This window comes from Amblyraja radiata, unplaced genomic scaffold (assembly GCF_010909765.2).
Source record: "Amblyraja radiata isolate CabotCenter1 unplaced genomic scaffold, sAmbRad1.1.pri scaffold_1008_ctg1, whole genome shotgun sequence".
Lineage (NCBI taxonomy): Eukaryota > Metazoa > Chordata > Chondrichthyes > Rajiformes > Rajidae > Amblyraja > Amblyraja radiata.
In genome coordinates this window covers 7,501-25,132 of record NW_022630190.1, presented here as the reverse complement: position 1 = coordinate 25,132, position 17,632 = coordinate 7,501, and the positions used below count along the sequence as shown (strand labels likewise).

The 17,632-nt window shown below is 48.3% G+C and overlaps 1 protein-coding gene across 2 annotated transcripts in view; it reads right to left on the bottom strand.

Moving 5' to 3' along the window:
* Positions 1 to 17,632, bottom strand: part of LOC116969679 (neutral alpha-glucosidase AB-like) — a 31,617-nt gene that overhangs the window by 9,594 nt on the left and 4,391 nt on the right. The window contains exon 5 of one of the 2 annotated variants that reach the window (XM_033016472.1): positions 8,636 to 8,701. The exons of the other annotated variant lie outside the window; for it this stretch is intronic. Within the exon in view, the coding sequence (XP_032872363.1) occupies positions 8,636 to 8,701 (66 nt within the window). The remainder of the gene's footprint in view (positions 1 to 8,635; positions 8,702 to 17,632) is intronic. 2 annotated transcript variants of the gene reach the window in all.

Sequence of the window (17,632 nt, the reverse complement as noted above, 5' to 3'; positions counted from 1 at the left end):
GTCCTTCTGTGGCGGAGAGTTCCAGAGATTCACCACTCTCTGTGTGAAAAATGTTTTTCTCATCTCGGTCCTAAAGGATTTCCCCTTTATCCTTAAACTATGACCCCTTGTTCTGGACTTCCCCAACATCGGGAACAATCTTCCTGCATCTAGCCTGTCCAACCCCTTAAGAATTTTGTAAGTTTCTATAAGATCCCCCCTCAATCTTCTAAATTCTAGCGAGTACAAGCCGAGTCTATCCAGCCTTTCTTCATATGAAAGTCCCGACATCCCAGGAATCAGTCTGGTGAACCTTCCTTGTCTCCGTTCTAAATGGCTTACTCCTTATTCTTAAACTGTGTGTGTGGCCCCTGGTTCTGGACTCCCCCAACATCGGGAACATGTTTCCTGCCTCTAGCGTGTCCAAGCCCTTATCAATTTGACCCGACTGACCCAACTCAGCGGGTCAGTCGGCATCTCTGGAGAGAAAGGATGGGTGACGTTTTGTGTCGGGACTCTTTGTCAGTCTACGAGCATCGATGCGAACATTCTTCTAGCCCCGAGGTTCCACCACCCCACCATGAGGTAGAGGATGGGTCGACCAGCGATCATTCCGTACACTAGCACTATCCTACAAACACTAGGGACAATTTACAATTAAAAACATTTTTTTACTGAAGTCAATTAACCTACAAACCTGTACGTCTTTGGAGTGTGGGAGGAAACCGGAGCGCCCGGTGAAAACCCACGCTGGTCACGGGGAGAACGTACAAACCCCGTACAAATAAGCACGGAGTACAGAGAAGGTTCACCAGACTGATTCCTGGGATGTCAGGACTTTCATTTGAAGAAAGACTGGATAGACTCGGCTTGTACTCGCTAGAATTTAGAAGATTGAGGGGGGATCTTATAGAAACGTACAAAATCCTAAAGGGGTTGGACAGGCTAGATGCAGGAAGATTGTTCCCGATGTTGGGGAAGTCCAGAACAAGGGGTCACACAGTTTAAAGATAAGGGGGAAGTATTTTAGGACCGAGATGAGAAAATCATTCTTTACACAGAGAGTGGTGAATCTGTGGAATTCTCTGCCACAGAAGGTAGTTGAGGCCACAGTTCATTGGCTATATTTAAGAGGGAGTTAGATGTGGCCCTTGTGGCTAAAGGGATCAGAGGGTATGGAGAGAAGGCAGGTACAGGATACTGAGTTGGATGATCAGCCATGATCATATTGAATGGCGGTGCAGGCTCGAAGGGCCGAATGGCCTCTACTCCTGCACCTATTGTCTATGTTTCTATGTAAGTGCCCGTGGTCTCTGGTGCTGCGAGACAGCAGACCTACCCGCTGCAGCGCCCAAAGGGTGCCGGATTAGAAGAGTTTTAACAGCAGTAGGCAAGACAGTGCTGATGATACTGGGGGGGGGGGCAGAAGCCATGCTGGAAGACGCCAGGTTTACAGGCCAGGAATGAGCAGCAACAGCGAGGAATGATAATGGATCTCGTACTCCGTGAGGCAAAGTAGAAAGAGCAAGAGAGCCACAAACGAGGTGGGGATGGATTATTTGTTACATAGACAAGTACAATATGCAGAGCTTGTAAAGTAAGCGGAATTTAAATTTGAATTTGGAAACAGGCCCTTCGGCCCAACGAGTCCTTGCCGACCCACTACACCAGTAGTATTCTACACACACTAGGGACAATTTACAATTTTACTGAAGCCAATTAGCTTACAAACCTGCACAGACCTTTGGAGTGTGGGAGGAAACCGGAGCAACCGGGGAAAACCCCACGCGGGTGCAGGTGGAACGTGCAAACTCCGTACAGGCAGCACCCGTAGTCAGGACGGAACCCGGGTCTCTGGCGCTGTGAGGCTACAGCTCTACCCGCTGCGCCACTGCCAAGGGAGCTGCCGTTAACTGTTTCATTTCCCCCTTGCATTCCAAGACAGCGCGGCAGAGATTGGCGCAGGAAGGAACTGCAGATGCTGGTTTACACCCAAGATAGACACAACATGCTGGAGTAACTCAGCGGGGCAGGCAGCCTCTCCGGAGAAAAGGAGTGGGTGACGTTTCTGATCGAGTCTGAAGTAGGGTCTCTACCCAAACGTCACCCGTTCCTTCTCTCCAGAGGTGCCGCCTGGCCCAGTAGATATTGGTTTTTAGATACTGAAGAAGGGGTTCGGTCCGAAACTAAGGGGTTGGACAGGCTAGATGCAGGAAGATTGTTCCCGATGTCGGGGAAGTCCAGAACAAGGGGTCACACAGTTTAAGGATAAGGGGGAAATCTTTTAGGACCGAGATGAGAAAAACATTTTTCACACAGAGCGTGGTGAATCTGTGGAATTCTCTGCCACAGAAAGTAGTTGAGGCCACAGTTCATTGGCTATATTTAAGAGGGAGTTAGATGTGGCCCTTGTGGCTAAAGGGATCAGGGGGTATGGAGAGAAGGCAGGGATGGGATACTGAGTTGGATGATCAGCCATGATCATATTGAATGGCGGTGCTGGCTTGAAGGGCCGATTGGCCTACTCCTGCACCTATTTTCTATGTTTCTATGTTTCTATGAGACGTTGCCTATTTCCTTCGCTCCATAGATGCTGCCGCACCCGCTGAGTTTCTCCGGCACTTTTGTCTACCTTTGGTTTTTGAGTGGTGAGTGGAGGGGTTTGAAGTGTGACTGGAGGGGTTTGAACAGGCGGGGAGGATCAGGAAGACCATGGAAGAAAAATTGGAAAGGAAATTTCTGTTGGATGGTGGCTGTTGCGAATAATCGCAGGGGAGTGCGTGAATCACATCATCAACACCCTGCCCAATGTTATTCTCCCATGGAATTTACATAATAGTGGGGGGGAAAAAAAATCATAAAATGTGAAGTAGAGAAACAAGGAACTGCAGATGCCAGTTTACAACAAACAAAAAAGACACAAGTGCTGGAGTAACTCAGCGGGCCGGGCAGCATCTGTGGAGAACGTTTCAGGTCGGGACCCTTCCTCAGACTGATTGCTGTGGGGAGAGAGAAAGCTAGAAGAGAGGTGGGGACAGGTCAGTCGAGGGACAAGTGGATACAGGCGGGGGGGTGAAAGGGCAACAAAAGTGCCAGATAAGGAGAAGGGAGGAGCAAAGAGTGAAGCCGGAGGAAGTAATGTGGGTGCAGGGGGGGAAATAGATGAAAATCCGGGGGGGGGGGGGGGGGGGGGGGGGGACACACAGGGATGAGAGGATGGAGGTTTGTTTGCAGGTTAGTCATCTCAAATTGGACAATTCAATGTGCGTAGGGTTGAGAAACAGCTTGCAGCTGATCATCGATGATAGACAAAAAGCTGGAGTAACTCAGCGGGACAGGCAGCAGCGAGTGGGGAAGTCATTAAAGAGATAATAGGCATGCGAGGCATCTTGGACATTGGTCCAATCTCTTGAGGAGTTTCTAACACTTTGAGGAGATTTCAGTGGAGCAGACAAAATGTGTAGGAAGGAAATGTGTGGAATTCTCTGCCTCAGAAGGCGGTGGAGGCCGGTTCTCTGGATACTTTCAAGAGAGAGGTAGATAGGGCTCTTAAAGATAGCGGAGTCGGGGGAGAAGGCAGGAACGGGGTACTGATTGGGGATGATCAGCCATGATCACATTGAATGGCGGTGCTGGCTGGAAGGGCCGAATGGCCTCTACTCCTGCACCTATTGTCTATTGAAACTGCAGATGCCAGTCTGAAGAAGGGTCTCGATCCGAAACGTCTCCAATTCCTTCTCTCCATAGACGCTGCCTCACCCGCTGAGTTACTCCAGCATTTGTGTCTACCTCTTGCATGTCCTAGTGTGCCCTCCCTCCACCACCTCCAGTTTAAATTCCATTTGGAACATTTTGGAAGACCAAGAACGTTGAATTCTCTCATTTTCAACCTACACTCCCCTCCCCCCTTGCTCAGCCATAGTCGTTTAACCAGTTCCACAGCTGTCCACCTCCCTCTAGTTGGGACGACAGATGGCACAATGGGCTAAGTGTTCGGCTGGCAACCGGAAGGTAGCCGGTTCGAATCCCGCTTGGAGTGCATACTGTCGTTGTGTCCTTGGGCAAGACACTTCACCCACCTTTGCCTGTGTGTGAATGTGTGTGAGTGATTGGTGGTGGTCGGAGGGGCCGTAGGTGCAGATTGGCAGCCACGCTTCCGTCAGTCTGCCCCAGGGCAGCTGTGGCTACAGAAGTAGCTTACCACCACCGAGTGTGACTGAGGAATGAATGAATAATGCGATGTAAAGCGCCTTGAGTATTAGAAAGGCGCTATATAAATCCCATCCATTATTATTATTATTAATACAGGGGTGGGGAACCTTTTCATGTTGGAAGGCTGCATTAAGTTAGCTGTAATCTAACAAGGCCGCATCCAAGAAACTTCAATTAGATACACTTCAAAATGTACATTGTTTTGTTAAAATAGCCCCTCATGACTTACTAATGTTTTATAGACAATAGGTGCAGAAGTAGGCCCTTCGGCCCTTCGAGCCAGCACCGCGGTCGGGGAGGATTATTTAGTTGAATCTTCCTTCACTCTTTGGTATTTTAAATACGTTCATTTTAAGATTAAAATAAAAATAATAAAAGACGAACAAAGACATATTAATGAAAATAAACGGTGGATAAAAATGCTGGAGAAACTCAGCGGGTGAGGCAGCATCTATGGAGAGAAGGAATTGGCGGCATTTCGGGTCGAGACCCTTCTTCATCTACGGAGAGAAGGAATTGGCAATGTTTCGGGTCGAGACCCTTCTTCATCTATGGAGAAGGAATTGGCGACGTTTCGGGTCGAGACCCTTCCGGGTCTCGACCCGAAACGTCACCAATTCCTTCGCTCCATAGATGCCGCCTCGCCCGCTGAGTTTCTCCAGCATTTTTGCCTACCTTCGATTTTCCAGCATCTGCAGTTAGAAACATAGAAACATAAACAATAGGTGCAGGAGTAGGCCATTCGGCCCTTCGACATGATCATGGCTGATCATCCAACTCAGTATCCTGTACCTGCCTTCTCTCCATACCCCCTGATCCCTTTAGCCACAAGGGCCACATCTAACTCCCTCTTAAATATAGCCAATGAACTGTGGTCTCAACTACCTTCTGTGGCAGAGAATTCCACAGATTCACCACTCTCTGTGTAAAAAATGATTTTCTCATCTCGGTCCTAAAGGATTTCCCTCTTATCTTTAAACTGTGACCCCTAGTTCTGGACTTCCCCAACACTTCGGGAATAATCTTCCTGCATCTAGCCTGTCCAACCCCTTAAGAATTTTGTACGTATCTATAAGATCCCCCCTCAATCTTCTAAATTCTAGCATGTACAAGCCGAGTCTATCCAGTCTTTCTTCATATTAAAGTCCTGCCATCCCAGGAATCAGTCTGGTGAACCTTCTCTGTACTCCCTCTATGGCAAGAATGTCTTTCCTCAGATTAGGAGACAAAAACTGTACGCAATACTCCAGGTGTGGTCTCACCAAGACCCTGTACAACTGCAGTAGAACCTCCCTGCTCCTATACTCAAATCCTTTTCCTTCTTAATTAAAAATAAAAGGATTTGTTCTACAAAATTTGGATTCATTCAAAAGGCCGCACTTAATGGTCTAGAAGGCCACAGGTTCCCCACCCATGCTCACAAATCCAACCTCCGCAGTTTTGGGGACAGAGCCTTCTCCAGGGCAGCTCCCAGGCTCTGGAACTCCCTCCCCCAACTGATCCGCAATTCCGTGTCCCTCATCATCTTCCAGTCCCGCCTCAAGACCCATCTCTTCACCTCTGCCTATCCTTAGCCCCACGTCCCCCTCCCTTTTCATCTGTGCTTGAATTGCCTCATATTGTGTTTTGAATTGAATTCTGTCTTTAATTTGTGTACTAGTCATGTCTCTATTATTTATTTCATTCCGCTTACATGTTTTTCCTCTACTTGCTAAATTTTTGTAAGGTGTCCTTGAGACTCTTGAAAGGCGCCCATAAATAAAATTTATTATTATTATTATTAGTGTAAACCAGCATCTGGAGTTCCTTCCTACACATGATATCCCTTTATAGATCACCAACAGTGGGGCCCACCGGGGAACCAGCCTGCCCTGAGGCCATTTGCGGTCGACCCTGATTAGCTACGATTTTTTCTCACCTGACCCGCTGAGTTACTCCGGCACTTCGTGCCGAGCCTGGGAAGCTGCTATAAATCAACCCCTTATAGATGTCGGAGGATAGACACAAAAAGCTCAGCGGGACAGGCAGCATTTCTGGAAAAAGGACCAGGTGACATTCTTGTTCTTGGTTCTTGGTTTCTTGGTCCTCCAAAATATTCCAAATGGAATTTAAACTGTGGAGGGGGTGAAGGGAGGGCTTAAGGCAGGTAGGGTTATTGGGAAGAAAGAGCTACTTTAAATTTAGTTGCATCTGGTTGGGTAACTATAGTTGGGTGGAGATTATTCCATGCTTTAATTGTGCGGGGGAAGAACGAATTGCTGTACACATCTGTCTTTGTAGCTGGGATCACAAATTGCATCGAATGCCCTCGTCTGCTCCTAATTGGTTTGGGTTTGGTGTAGGTCTTGTAATCTATGTCGAGCTGACCATTTAACATTTTGTGAAAACAGGTCAAACAGTGAGCTTCACGTCTGTCTGTCTTGGAGAGGGTTCCTTCCACCCCAGAGAATTCAGAAGTTTGGTGACACTCGCTTCTCTCTCTTAGGTGTTAGTAACAAATCGAGCTGCCTGTCTTTGGACACGTTCGATGGAAGACATTTTTTAGAAAATACATTTCAGGCGACTCTCTCCACTGACTCAGTCGGAAGAAGGGCCTCGACCCGAAACATCACCCATTCCTTCCCTCCAGAGATGCTGCCTGTCCTGCTGAGTTACGCCAGCTATTTGTGTCTATCTTCGGTTTAAACCAGCATCTGCAGCTCCTTCCCACACTATAGAGTTCTGTGCCTTTTCACACCTCCAGTTTCCCCTCTGCTCTGACTCTGAATCTGAGGAAGGGTCTCGACCCGAAACGTCACCTATTCTTTCTCTCCAGAGATGCTGCCTGACCCGCTGAGTTACTCCAGTGCTTTGGTGTCTATCTTCCCTCTAGGGTATGCGGTGCAAGCATCAACAAGCCCCTTTGGGTTTGAGATCTCAGAGGAAACATTTCAAGCTTTATTGCCGTTTTACTCAGCCCACCAAGAAGCACGATGCAAAGGGAAGGACAAGGATGCATGCGGGTGAAACAGACTCTGGGGCAACGTGCAGAGGGTGTAACGTGCTTTGGAGAGTGGGGGAGAAAGCAGGCAACTTTGGATTCATGCTCCCCAGATTATTCTAACGAAGGACGTCCCTCCTTGCCCCGTGTACGAGACACTATTTGGGACCAGCCTTCAGTGCCAGGTTGGTTAAAGCGGACCGAGCGGAGGTGTTGGGCGAAACGATCGCCAAGCCTACGCTTGGTCTCACCGATGTAGATCAGCTGACAGCAAAGGAATAGGTGACGTTTCGAGTCGAGACCCTTTTAAACGGGATGCGTCAAAGGCTTCTCTCTGCCACAGAAGGTAGTTGAGGCCAGTTCATTGGCTATATTTAAGAGGGAGTTAGATGTGGCCCTTGTGGCTAAAGGGATCAGGGGGCAGGGATGGGATACTGAGTTGGATGATCAGCCATGATCATATTGAATGGCGGTGAAGACTCGAATGGCCTACTCCTGCACCTATTTTCTATGAAAAGTTGTTGAGGGTAAGGACTAGGCGGAGGAGAGTATCGGTAGACAGGGATTGGTTGGTTCCGCGGTCGAGGAAGAAACGGAGGGCTTTAAGACCCTCCTAGTGGGGGATGGAGGTGTAGAGTGACTGGACGTCCATGGTGAAGATGAGGGAATGGGGGGGCATCACTCTTATGACTATGACTCCTCTCTCCCAAGTGCCCGATGGGCCTGTTTCCACGCTGGTGGACAAAAATGCTAATTTGTGGAAGGACATTCTTGCTATTGAGGGAGCCCAGCGCAGGTTTACAAGGTTAATTCCCGGGACGGCGGGACTGTCATATGCTGAGAGAATGGAGCAGCTGAGCTTGTACACTCTGGAGTTTAGAAGGATGAAAGGTTATCTCATTGAAACATATAAGATTGTTAAGGGCTTGGACACACTAGAGGCAGGAAACATGTTCCTGATGTTGGGGGAGTCCAGAACCAGGGGCCACACACACAGTTTAAGAATAAGGAGTAAGCCATTTAGAACGGAGACGAGGAAATACTTTTTCTCACAGAGAGTGGTGAGTCTGTGGAATTCTCTGCCTCAGAGGCCAGTTCTCTGGATACTTTCAAGAGAGAGCTAGATAGGGCTCTTAAAGATAGCGGAGTCAGGGGAGAAGGCAGGAACGGGGTACTGATTGGGGATGATCAGCCACGATCACATTGAATGGCGGTGCTGGCTCGAAGGGCCAAATGGCCTCTACTCCTGCACCCGTTGTCTATTGAAATTCTGGATATCTTGACTAATTTCACACCTTGCTTTCAAAGTAAAGAGGGGAGGGGTCGGAAGGCGGGAGGTGCAGGCAGCATGTCTGGTTCCCCGCCACTGCAAGCCCCGTTGCAACCCCACACCATAGCACAATAGGGGGGAGGAGGGGGGGTGCACAAACAAGGACTAGAAAGACAGCATTGTGCATAATTTACCTATTGAACACGTTCTTGATTTTATTCCACATGCTACCGACTGTGCTACTAATTTTTTCTGTGTAGCTGGGGGGTGGTGGAGGGAGGGGGAGGAAGAAAAGGAATGGGATTTTAAAAAAAATTAACAAAAATAAAAACAAAATGAGTTTCAGTTGATGGAGTTCAGAAGACAGCAAAAAAAAAACACCACCAGTTCATACAGTTCACCAGCGGAGAGAGAGGATTAAAAACTGCCCGTCTTCAGGGAACCACAGCTATTGGGATGCAGAGCGTCACTGGAAGATGACCCAGTGTTTGTGACAAGAACAAATATGAAAGGGGGGGGGGGGGGGGCACAAACAAGGGCTAGTTAAGGGCTAGATTGTTAAGGGTTTGGACACGCTAGAGGCAGGAAACATGTTCCCGATGTCGGGGGAGTCCAGAACCAGGGGCCACACACACACACACACACACACACACAGTTTAAGAATAAGGAGTAAGCCATTTAGACCGGAGACGAGGAAACACGTTTTCCTCACAGAGAGTTGTGAGTTTGTGGAATTCACAGAGGGCGGTTCTCTGGATACTTTCAAGAGAGAGCTAGATAGGGCTCTTAAAGATAGTGGAGTCAGGGGATATGGGGGGAGAAGGCAGGAACGGGGTACTGATTGGGGATGATCAGCCATGATCACATTGAATGGTGGTGCTGGCTCGAAGGGCCGAATGGCCTCTACTCCTGCACCCTATTGTTTATTGAAAGGTCGAGGAATTCTGGGGTTTCGTTTAGAGATACAGCGCGGGGAAATAGGCCCTTCGGCCCATCGAATCTGCACCGACCAGCGATCCCCGCACACTAACACTACCCGACACACACACACACACACACACACACACACACTAGGGACAATTTGACATTTTTAGACCAATCCAATTAACCTTCAACCTGTGAGGAAAGGGAAGATCTCGGAGAAAACCCACGGGGAGAATGTACAGACTGTACAGACAGCGCCCGCAGTCAGGATCGAACCCGTGACACCATCGCTGTGAGGCAGCAGCTCTACCCGCTGCACCACTGGGATGGTCACAATAGCTGAAGTGGACGGGAAAAGACTGGCAGATTTTTTCACCCCTTTCCCAAGTAAAATGAGACAGTCAAGACATTTTCTAAAGCAATGCTTACATTTTAAATCATTTTCAATTAAGTGAATGGGGGGAAAAAGCCACCAATTTGGTGGGGAAAGCCTTGCCCTTTAACACAAGAGACATCAGACTCCCTACACCAGACAGAAGAGGATTGCGGTTTTTATTCTCTGACAGGGAAATAAATTCTCTCCCATTTAGACTGACGCAAGGGGGGGGGGGGGGGGGACAAGTGCAGACCGTGACACCAAAGATAGACACAAAAACCTGGAGCAACTCAGCGGGACAGGCAGCATCTCTGGAGAGAAGGACTGGGTGACGTTTCGGGTCGAGACCCTTCTTCAGACTCAGGGGAGAGGGAGACACAGAGAGAAGGAAGTCTAAGGTGGGACTATCTAATGGCGTCAAGTTGGGAAAAGGGGAAGTACAACGAGATCTGGGGGGTCCTTGTTCATCAGTCTATGAAAGTAAGCATGCAAGTACAGCAGGCAGTGAAGAAAGCGAATGGCATGTTGGCCTTTATAACAAGAGGAATCGAATATAGGAGCAAAGAGGTCCTACTGCAGTTGTACAGGGCCCCAGTGAGACCACACCTGGAATATCGTGTGCAGTTTTGGTCCCCTAATTTGAGGAAGGACATTCTTGCTATTGAGGGAGTGCAGCGTAGGTTCACCAGGTTAATTCCCGGGATGGCGGGACTGTCATATGCTGAGAGAATGGAGCGGCTGGGCTTGTACACTGTGGAGTTTAGAAGGATGAGAGGGCATCTCATTGAAACATAAAAGATTGTTAAGGGCTTGGACACGCTAGAGGCAGGAAACATGTTGGGGGAGTCCAGAACCAGGGGCCACACAGTTTAAGAATAAGGGGTAAGTCATTTAGAACAGAGACGAGGAAACACTTTTTCCTCACAGAGAGTTGTGAGTCTGTGGAATTCTCTGCCTCAGAGGGCGGTGGAGGCAAGTTCTCTGGATGCTTTCAAGAGAGAGCTAGATAGGGCTCTTAAAAATGGCGGAATCAGGGGATATGGGGAGAAGGCAGGAACGGGATACTGATTGGGGATGATCACATTGAATGGCGGTGCTGGCTCAAGGGGCCAAATGGCTTACTCCTGCACCGATTGGCTATGGAAGCATTCAGAGGTAACATTTAATCAGGGAGACAATCAGACTGGCCGGAGAACTAGGAAGGGGGAGGGATGGAGAGAGAGGGAAAGCAATTCTTGATCTATTCTGCATTTTCCTTGACCTGCTTCCCCTTTGATGTCACATTTTCACACCTTATAATTCCTTATCTCTGTGGTAGACAAAAGTGCTGGAGAAACTCAGCGGGTGCAGCAGCATCTTTGGAGCGAAGGAAATAGGCAACGTTTCGGCCCGAAACCCTTCCGGGTTTCGGCCCGAAACGTTGCCTATTTCCTTCAGGGTTTCTGCCCGAAACGTTGCCTATTTCCTTCGCTCCATAGATGCTGCTGCACCCGCTGAGTTTCTCCAGCACTTTTGTCTACCTTCGATTTTCCAGCACCTGCAGTTCCTTCTTAAACTCCTTATCTCTGTGTCTCCCTCTCCCCTGACTCTCAGTCTGAAGAAGAGTCTCGACCCAAAACGTCACCCATTCCTTCTGTGTCCGGAGATGCTGACTGTCCCGCTGAGTTACTCCAGCATTTCGTGTCTATCGGCAGTGTTAAGCAACATCTGTAGTTCCTTCCTGGTGACAGCCCTTCTCCACAGAGGGGCTTGAACACTGCTCGTCTATGGGGAGGGGTGCGGGGAGAGGGGAGCAGAGAGGAAGAGGTGAAGAGATGGTAGGTAAAACTGGAAAGGGGATTACCAAAGACAGACAGAGTGCTGGAGTAACTCAGTGGGTCAGGCAGTAACTGTAGAGAACATGGATAGGTGACGTTTCACAGAGTGCTGGAGTAACTCAGCGGGTCAGGCAGCATCTGTGGAGAACATGGATAGGTGACGTTTCACAGAGTGCTGGAGTAACTCAGCGGGTGCAGCAGCATCTATGGAGCTAAGGAAATAGGCAACGTTTCGGGCCGAAACCCTTCTGGGTTTCGGCCCGAAACGTTGCCTATTTCCAGAAGGATTTCGGCCCGAAACGTTGCCTATTTCCTTCGCTCTATAGATGTTGCTGCACCATAACTCAGCGGGTCAGGCAGCACCTGTGGAGAACATGGATAGGTGACGTTTCGGGATGGGACCATTCTTCAGACTGTAGACCTTTCGAAGGATTGCAGATTATACACTAGGGTAACATCATGCCATATGTGTAACTATGAGATTATATTATTTATTTATACCTAGGAAGGAACTGCAGATGCTGGTTTGCGCCAGAGATAAGACACAAAATGCTGGAGTAACTCAGCGGGTCAGGTAGCATCGCTGGAGAAACGAAACAGGTGACATTTCAGGTCGATTGCTCCAGTCTGAAGAAGGGTCTCGACCCGAAACGTCACCTATCCATGTTGATGCTGCCTGACCCGCTGAGTTACTCCAGCACTCTGTGAAACGTCACCTATCCATGTTGATGCTGCCTGACCCACTGAGTTACTCCAACACTCTGTGAAACGTCACCTATCCATGTTGATGCTGCCTGACCCACTGAGTTACTCCAACACTCTGTGAAACGTCACCTATCCATGTTGATGCTGCCTGACCCACTGAGTTACTCCAACACTCTGTGAAACGTCACCTATCCATGTTGATGCTGCCTGACCCACTGAGTTACTCCAACACTCTGTGAAACGTCACCTATCCATGTTCTCCACAGATGCTGCCTGACCCACTGAGTTACTCCAGCACTCTGTGAAACGTCACCTAACCATGTTCTCCACAGATGCTGCCTGACCCGCTGAGTTACTCCAGCACTCTGTGAAACGTCACCTATCCATGTTCTCCACAGATGCTGCCTGACCCGCTGAGTTACCCCAGCATTTTGTGTCTAACTATGCAATTATGACTTTTAAGAGGCATTAGGGCAGATAAGTGGAAAGGAAAGGCTTAGAGGGCTATGGGCCAAAGGCCGGCAAATGGGACTTGCCCAGTATGGCAATTTGGTCAGCATGGACAAGGTGGGCCGAAGGGCCTGTTTCCGTATATTGTACAGCTCTATGGCAGGAGTGTTGGGTTCAGTTTAGGTCACCCTGCTATAGTAAGAATAGCGTTAAGCTGGAAAGACCTATTGTCTATTGAGGCCCTTCTTCCAACTTCTCTGGAGATGCTGCCTGATTCGCTGAGTTACTCCAGCACTTTGTGGCAGTGAAGAAAGCGAATGGTATGTTAGCATTCATAGCAAAAGGATTTGAGTATAGGAGCAGGGAGGTTTTACTGCAGTTGTACAGGGTCTTGGTGAGACCACACCTGGAGTGTTGCGTACAGTTTTGGTCTCCTAATCTGAGGAAATACATTCTTGCCATGGAGGGAGTACAGAGAAGGTTCACCAGACTGATTCCTGGGATGTCAGGACTTTCATATGAAGAAAGACTGGATAGACTCGGCTTGTACTCGCTAGAATTTAGAAATTGAGGGGGGATCTTATAGAAACTTACAAAATTCTTAAGGGGTTGGACAGGATAGATGCAGGAAGATTGTTCCCGATGTTGGGGAAGTCCAGAACAAGGGGTCACAGTTTAAGGGTAAGGGGGAAATCTTTTAGGACCGAGATGAGAAAACATTTTTCACACAGAGAGTGGTGAATCTCTGGAATTCTCTGCCACAGAAGGTAGTTGAGGCCACAGTTCATTGGCTATATTTAAGAGGGAGTTAGATGTGGCCCTTGTGGCTAAAGGGATCAGGGGGTATGGAGAGAAGGCAGGTACAGGATACTGAGTTGGATGATCAGCCATGATCATATTGAATGGCGGTGCAGGCTCGAAGGGCCGAATGGCCTACTCCTGCACCTGTTGTCTATGTCTATGGTTCTATGTGTCCTTCGTCAAGAATAAGAGGAGACCTCATTGAATTTTACACGTGTAGCGAAGGGTTTCGCTGGCCAGATGTAGGGAGGAAGTTTCTCACTCAGAGTCAGGGCCAAGAGCTGCCAGTTTGGAATAAGGTTTTAAGGCCATTCAGGAGATGAGAATTTTCTTCCTGGCAAACCGTTGGAATTCTTTACTCTGGAAGTGGCGCAGCGGTAGAGTTTCCGCCTCACAGTTATCGCCAGAGACCAGAGTTCGATCCTGAATCCTGACTGCGGAGTTTGCACGTTCTCCCAGAGACCGCGTGGGTTTTCTCCGGGTGCTCCGGTTTCCTCCCACATCCCAAAGACGCGCGGGTTTGTAGGTTTAAGAAAGAACTGCAGATGCTGGAAAAATCGAAGGTAGACAAAAATGCTGGAGAAACCCAGCGGGCGAGGCAGCATCTATGGAGCGAAGGAATTGGCGACGTTTCGGGTCGAGACCCGGAAGGGTCTCGACCCGAAACGTCGTCAATTCCCTCTCTCCATAGATGAAGGGTCTCGACCCGAAACGTCGCCAATTCCATCTCTCCCTAGATGAAGGGTCTCGAACCGAAACGTCGCCAATTCCATCTCTCCCTAGATAAAGACGGGTCTCGACCTGAAACTTCGCCAATTCCTTCTCTCCATAGATGAAGAAGGGTCTCGTCCCGAAACGTCACCCATTCCTTCGCACCATAGATGCTGCCTCACCCGCCTTTTCACCACCTTCAGCTTTATAGGTTAATTGGCTTCTGTAAATAGTCCCAAGAAACTAGGACTAGTAGGAAAAGAACTAGTGTATGTGTTTAAGAAGGAACTGCAGATGCTGGAAAATCGAAGGTACACAAAAATGATGGAGAAACTCAGCGGGTGCAGCAGCATCTATGGAGCGAAGGAAATAGGCGACGTTTCGGGCCGAAACCCTTCTTCAGACGTATGTGTGATCGCTGGTCGGCGCGGACCCGGTGTGATAAAGGGCCCATTTCCACTGTGTATCTCTGAAAATAGTGAAGTCAAATTGAAGATTCTTTGAGGGGCGATTCTAATCGAACTGAATCGGAAATCAGTAGGAAATTTATAACAGATGAAGTAATGGAAATAAGTGACAAACAGAAAACAGAGGATTAAGGGAACTTAAGAGCTATAAGAGCAGGGAGTTTCTACTGCAGTTGTACAGGGTCTTGGTGAGACCACACCTGGAGTATTGCGTACAGTTTTGGTCTCCTAATCTGAGGAAAGACATTCTTGCCATAGAGGGAGTACAGAGAAGGTTCACCAGACTGATTCCTGGGATGGCAGGACTTTCATATGAAGAAAGACTGGATAGACTCGGCTTGCACTCGCTGGAATTTAGAAGATTGAGGGGGGATCTTATAGAAACTTACAAAATTCTTAAGGGGTTGGACAGGCTAGATGCAGGAAGATTGTTCCCGATGTTGGGGAAGTCCAGAACAAGGGGTCACACACAGTTTAAGGATAAGGGGGAAATCTTTTAGGACCGAGATGAGAAAATCATTTTTCACACAGAGAGTGGTGAATCTGTGGAATTCTCTGCCACAGAAGGTAGTTGAGGCCACAGTTCATTGGCTATATTTAAGAGGGAGTTAGATGTGGCCCTTGTGGCTAAAGGGATCAGGGGGTATGGAGAGAAGGCAGGGATGGGATAGAGTTGGATGATCAGCCATGATCGTATCGAATGGCGGTGCAGGCTCGAAGGGCCGAATGGGCCTATTGTCTATGTTTCTGCACCTATTGTCTATGTTTCTAATCTATTTGGGCAGATATTGTCTAATAGTTTAGCTAAAGGCAAGGATGCTCAGTCTTTGAGGACTGGTGCTGGACAATAGTTTGCCCTTTTAGGGATTAAGGGAGCCCAGTCTACAAGGGCAGACAAAATGTGCAGGAAGGAACTGCAGATGCTGGTTTACACCGAACATAGGACACAAAGTGCTGGAGTAACTCAGCAGGACAGGCAGCGTCTGTGGGGAGAAGGAATGGGTGACGTTTCAGGTCGGGGTCAGTCTGAAGAAGGGTCTCGACCCAAAATGTCACTCATTCCTTCTACCCAAAGATGATGCTGCCTGTCCCGTTGAGTTACTCCAGCATTTTGTGTCTGTCTATAGGGGAATATGTTGCACACCGGTTTACACTCAGGCCTAAGGGCACTCAGTCTACGGGCGTCAGTTGGGACAACAGTCATTTTTGTTTGTTTATTGTCACGTGTACCGAGGTACAGTGAAAAGCTTCTTTTGAAGAAGGGTCTTTACCTGAAACGTCACCCATTCCTTTTCTCCAGAGTCGCTGAGTTACTTGAGCCTTTTAGACAATAGACAATAGGTGCAGGAGTAGACATAAGTGCTGGAGAAACTCAGCGGGTGCAGCAGCATCTATGGAGCGAAGGAAATAGGCGACGTTTCGGGCCGAACCCCTTCTCCAGACTGTAGTAGTAGGGCTGCAGGAGTAGGCCATTCAGCCCTTCGAGCCAGCACCACCATTCACTGTGATCATGGCTGATCATCCCCAATCAGTACCCCGTTCCTGCCTTCTCCCCATATCCCCTGACTCCGCTTATCTGTAACTCGCTCTTGAAAGCATCCAGAGAACCGGCCTCCACTGCCTTCTGATGCGGAGAATTCCACAGATTTACAACTCTCTGGGTAACTCTTTGTGTCTATCTTTGGTTTAAACTATCATCTGCAGTTCCTTCCGACACATGATTACAATCGAGCCATTTACAGCGAAGAGGTTTCAAAGTGTGGGGCGATTGTAATATGTGATTGTAGATGTGCTTCTGTGGCCAGCACGCAAACAGTCGCCTGGGTTGGGGTCATCTTGGATGCATCTCTCACCTTCACGACGGCATAGATCCTACAGCGGAGCAAGATAGACCACTCCTGCTAAATGCAATGGGCTGACGTGTAGTACGCAGCGGAGCGGAACATGGGCCTTTTTGTCATCCATTTCAGTAACCCGACCCGACCCGACTCGCAGTGTAATCAACATCGCGGGGGAACAGTTTGTGTTAATAAATTATAATTCTGAAAATGAGGAGAAGATTTTTACCAAAGAACTTTGATTTTTACGAGGGTGTTTCCGTAACCGGCTTCCGTCTCCGCACTAGTATCTTTGCTCCGCTGCGATGGGATCTTTGGTGCGGAGACGGTTTACGGAAATGGGGCTGAAAATTACCCACGAATCTGCCCATGAGCGTACGACGTCTTTTTCGTCGAGTGGGCTGTCTTGCTCGCTATAGGATCTTTGCACAACGGGACAAGGGGGCCAGTCTGAGAGGGAGAAACTGTGAACTATAACAGCCTATTGCACTTTATCTGTTTATTTATTCTGTGGAATGGTCTGGAACAGGAGATAAAACTTAGCACAAGCGTAATTCAGTTTAAAAAGATGTACAAAAACACTTGTTTAAAAGGATATTGGGATGAGGATAGGTGATTGTGAGTGGGATATTTGTTCTACTGATTATATTGGGAAGGGTGATTATAGGGTGATGACTAAGATACTATAGTATATGAGGGTTTTTTCTTTTTTGTATGGCTTTGTAAATATTTGATTAGTGTATAAATGTAAAGAATTTGGTGTACATATTGCTGCTGGTGTACATATAGCTGCTACATTTGTATAAGATAATTACAAGCAGTTGAATAAGGGGTGGGAATTAATCAGCTTTGGCTTCTTCCTGCACCTTTTCGGACACATACAATTTCATTTATTTATAGATATTGTTCATTATGGGACGACAGATGGCACAATGGGCTAATTGTTCGGCTGGCAACCGGAAGGTAGCCGGTTCGAATCCCGCTGGGAGTGTATACTGTCGTTGTGTCCTTGGGCAAGACACTTCACCCACCTTTGCCTGTGTGTGAATGTGTGTGAATGTGTGTGAGTGATTGGTGGTGGTCGGAAGGGCCGTAGGCGCAG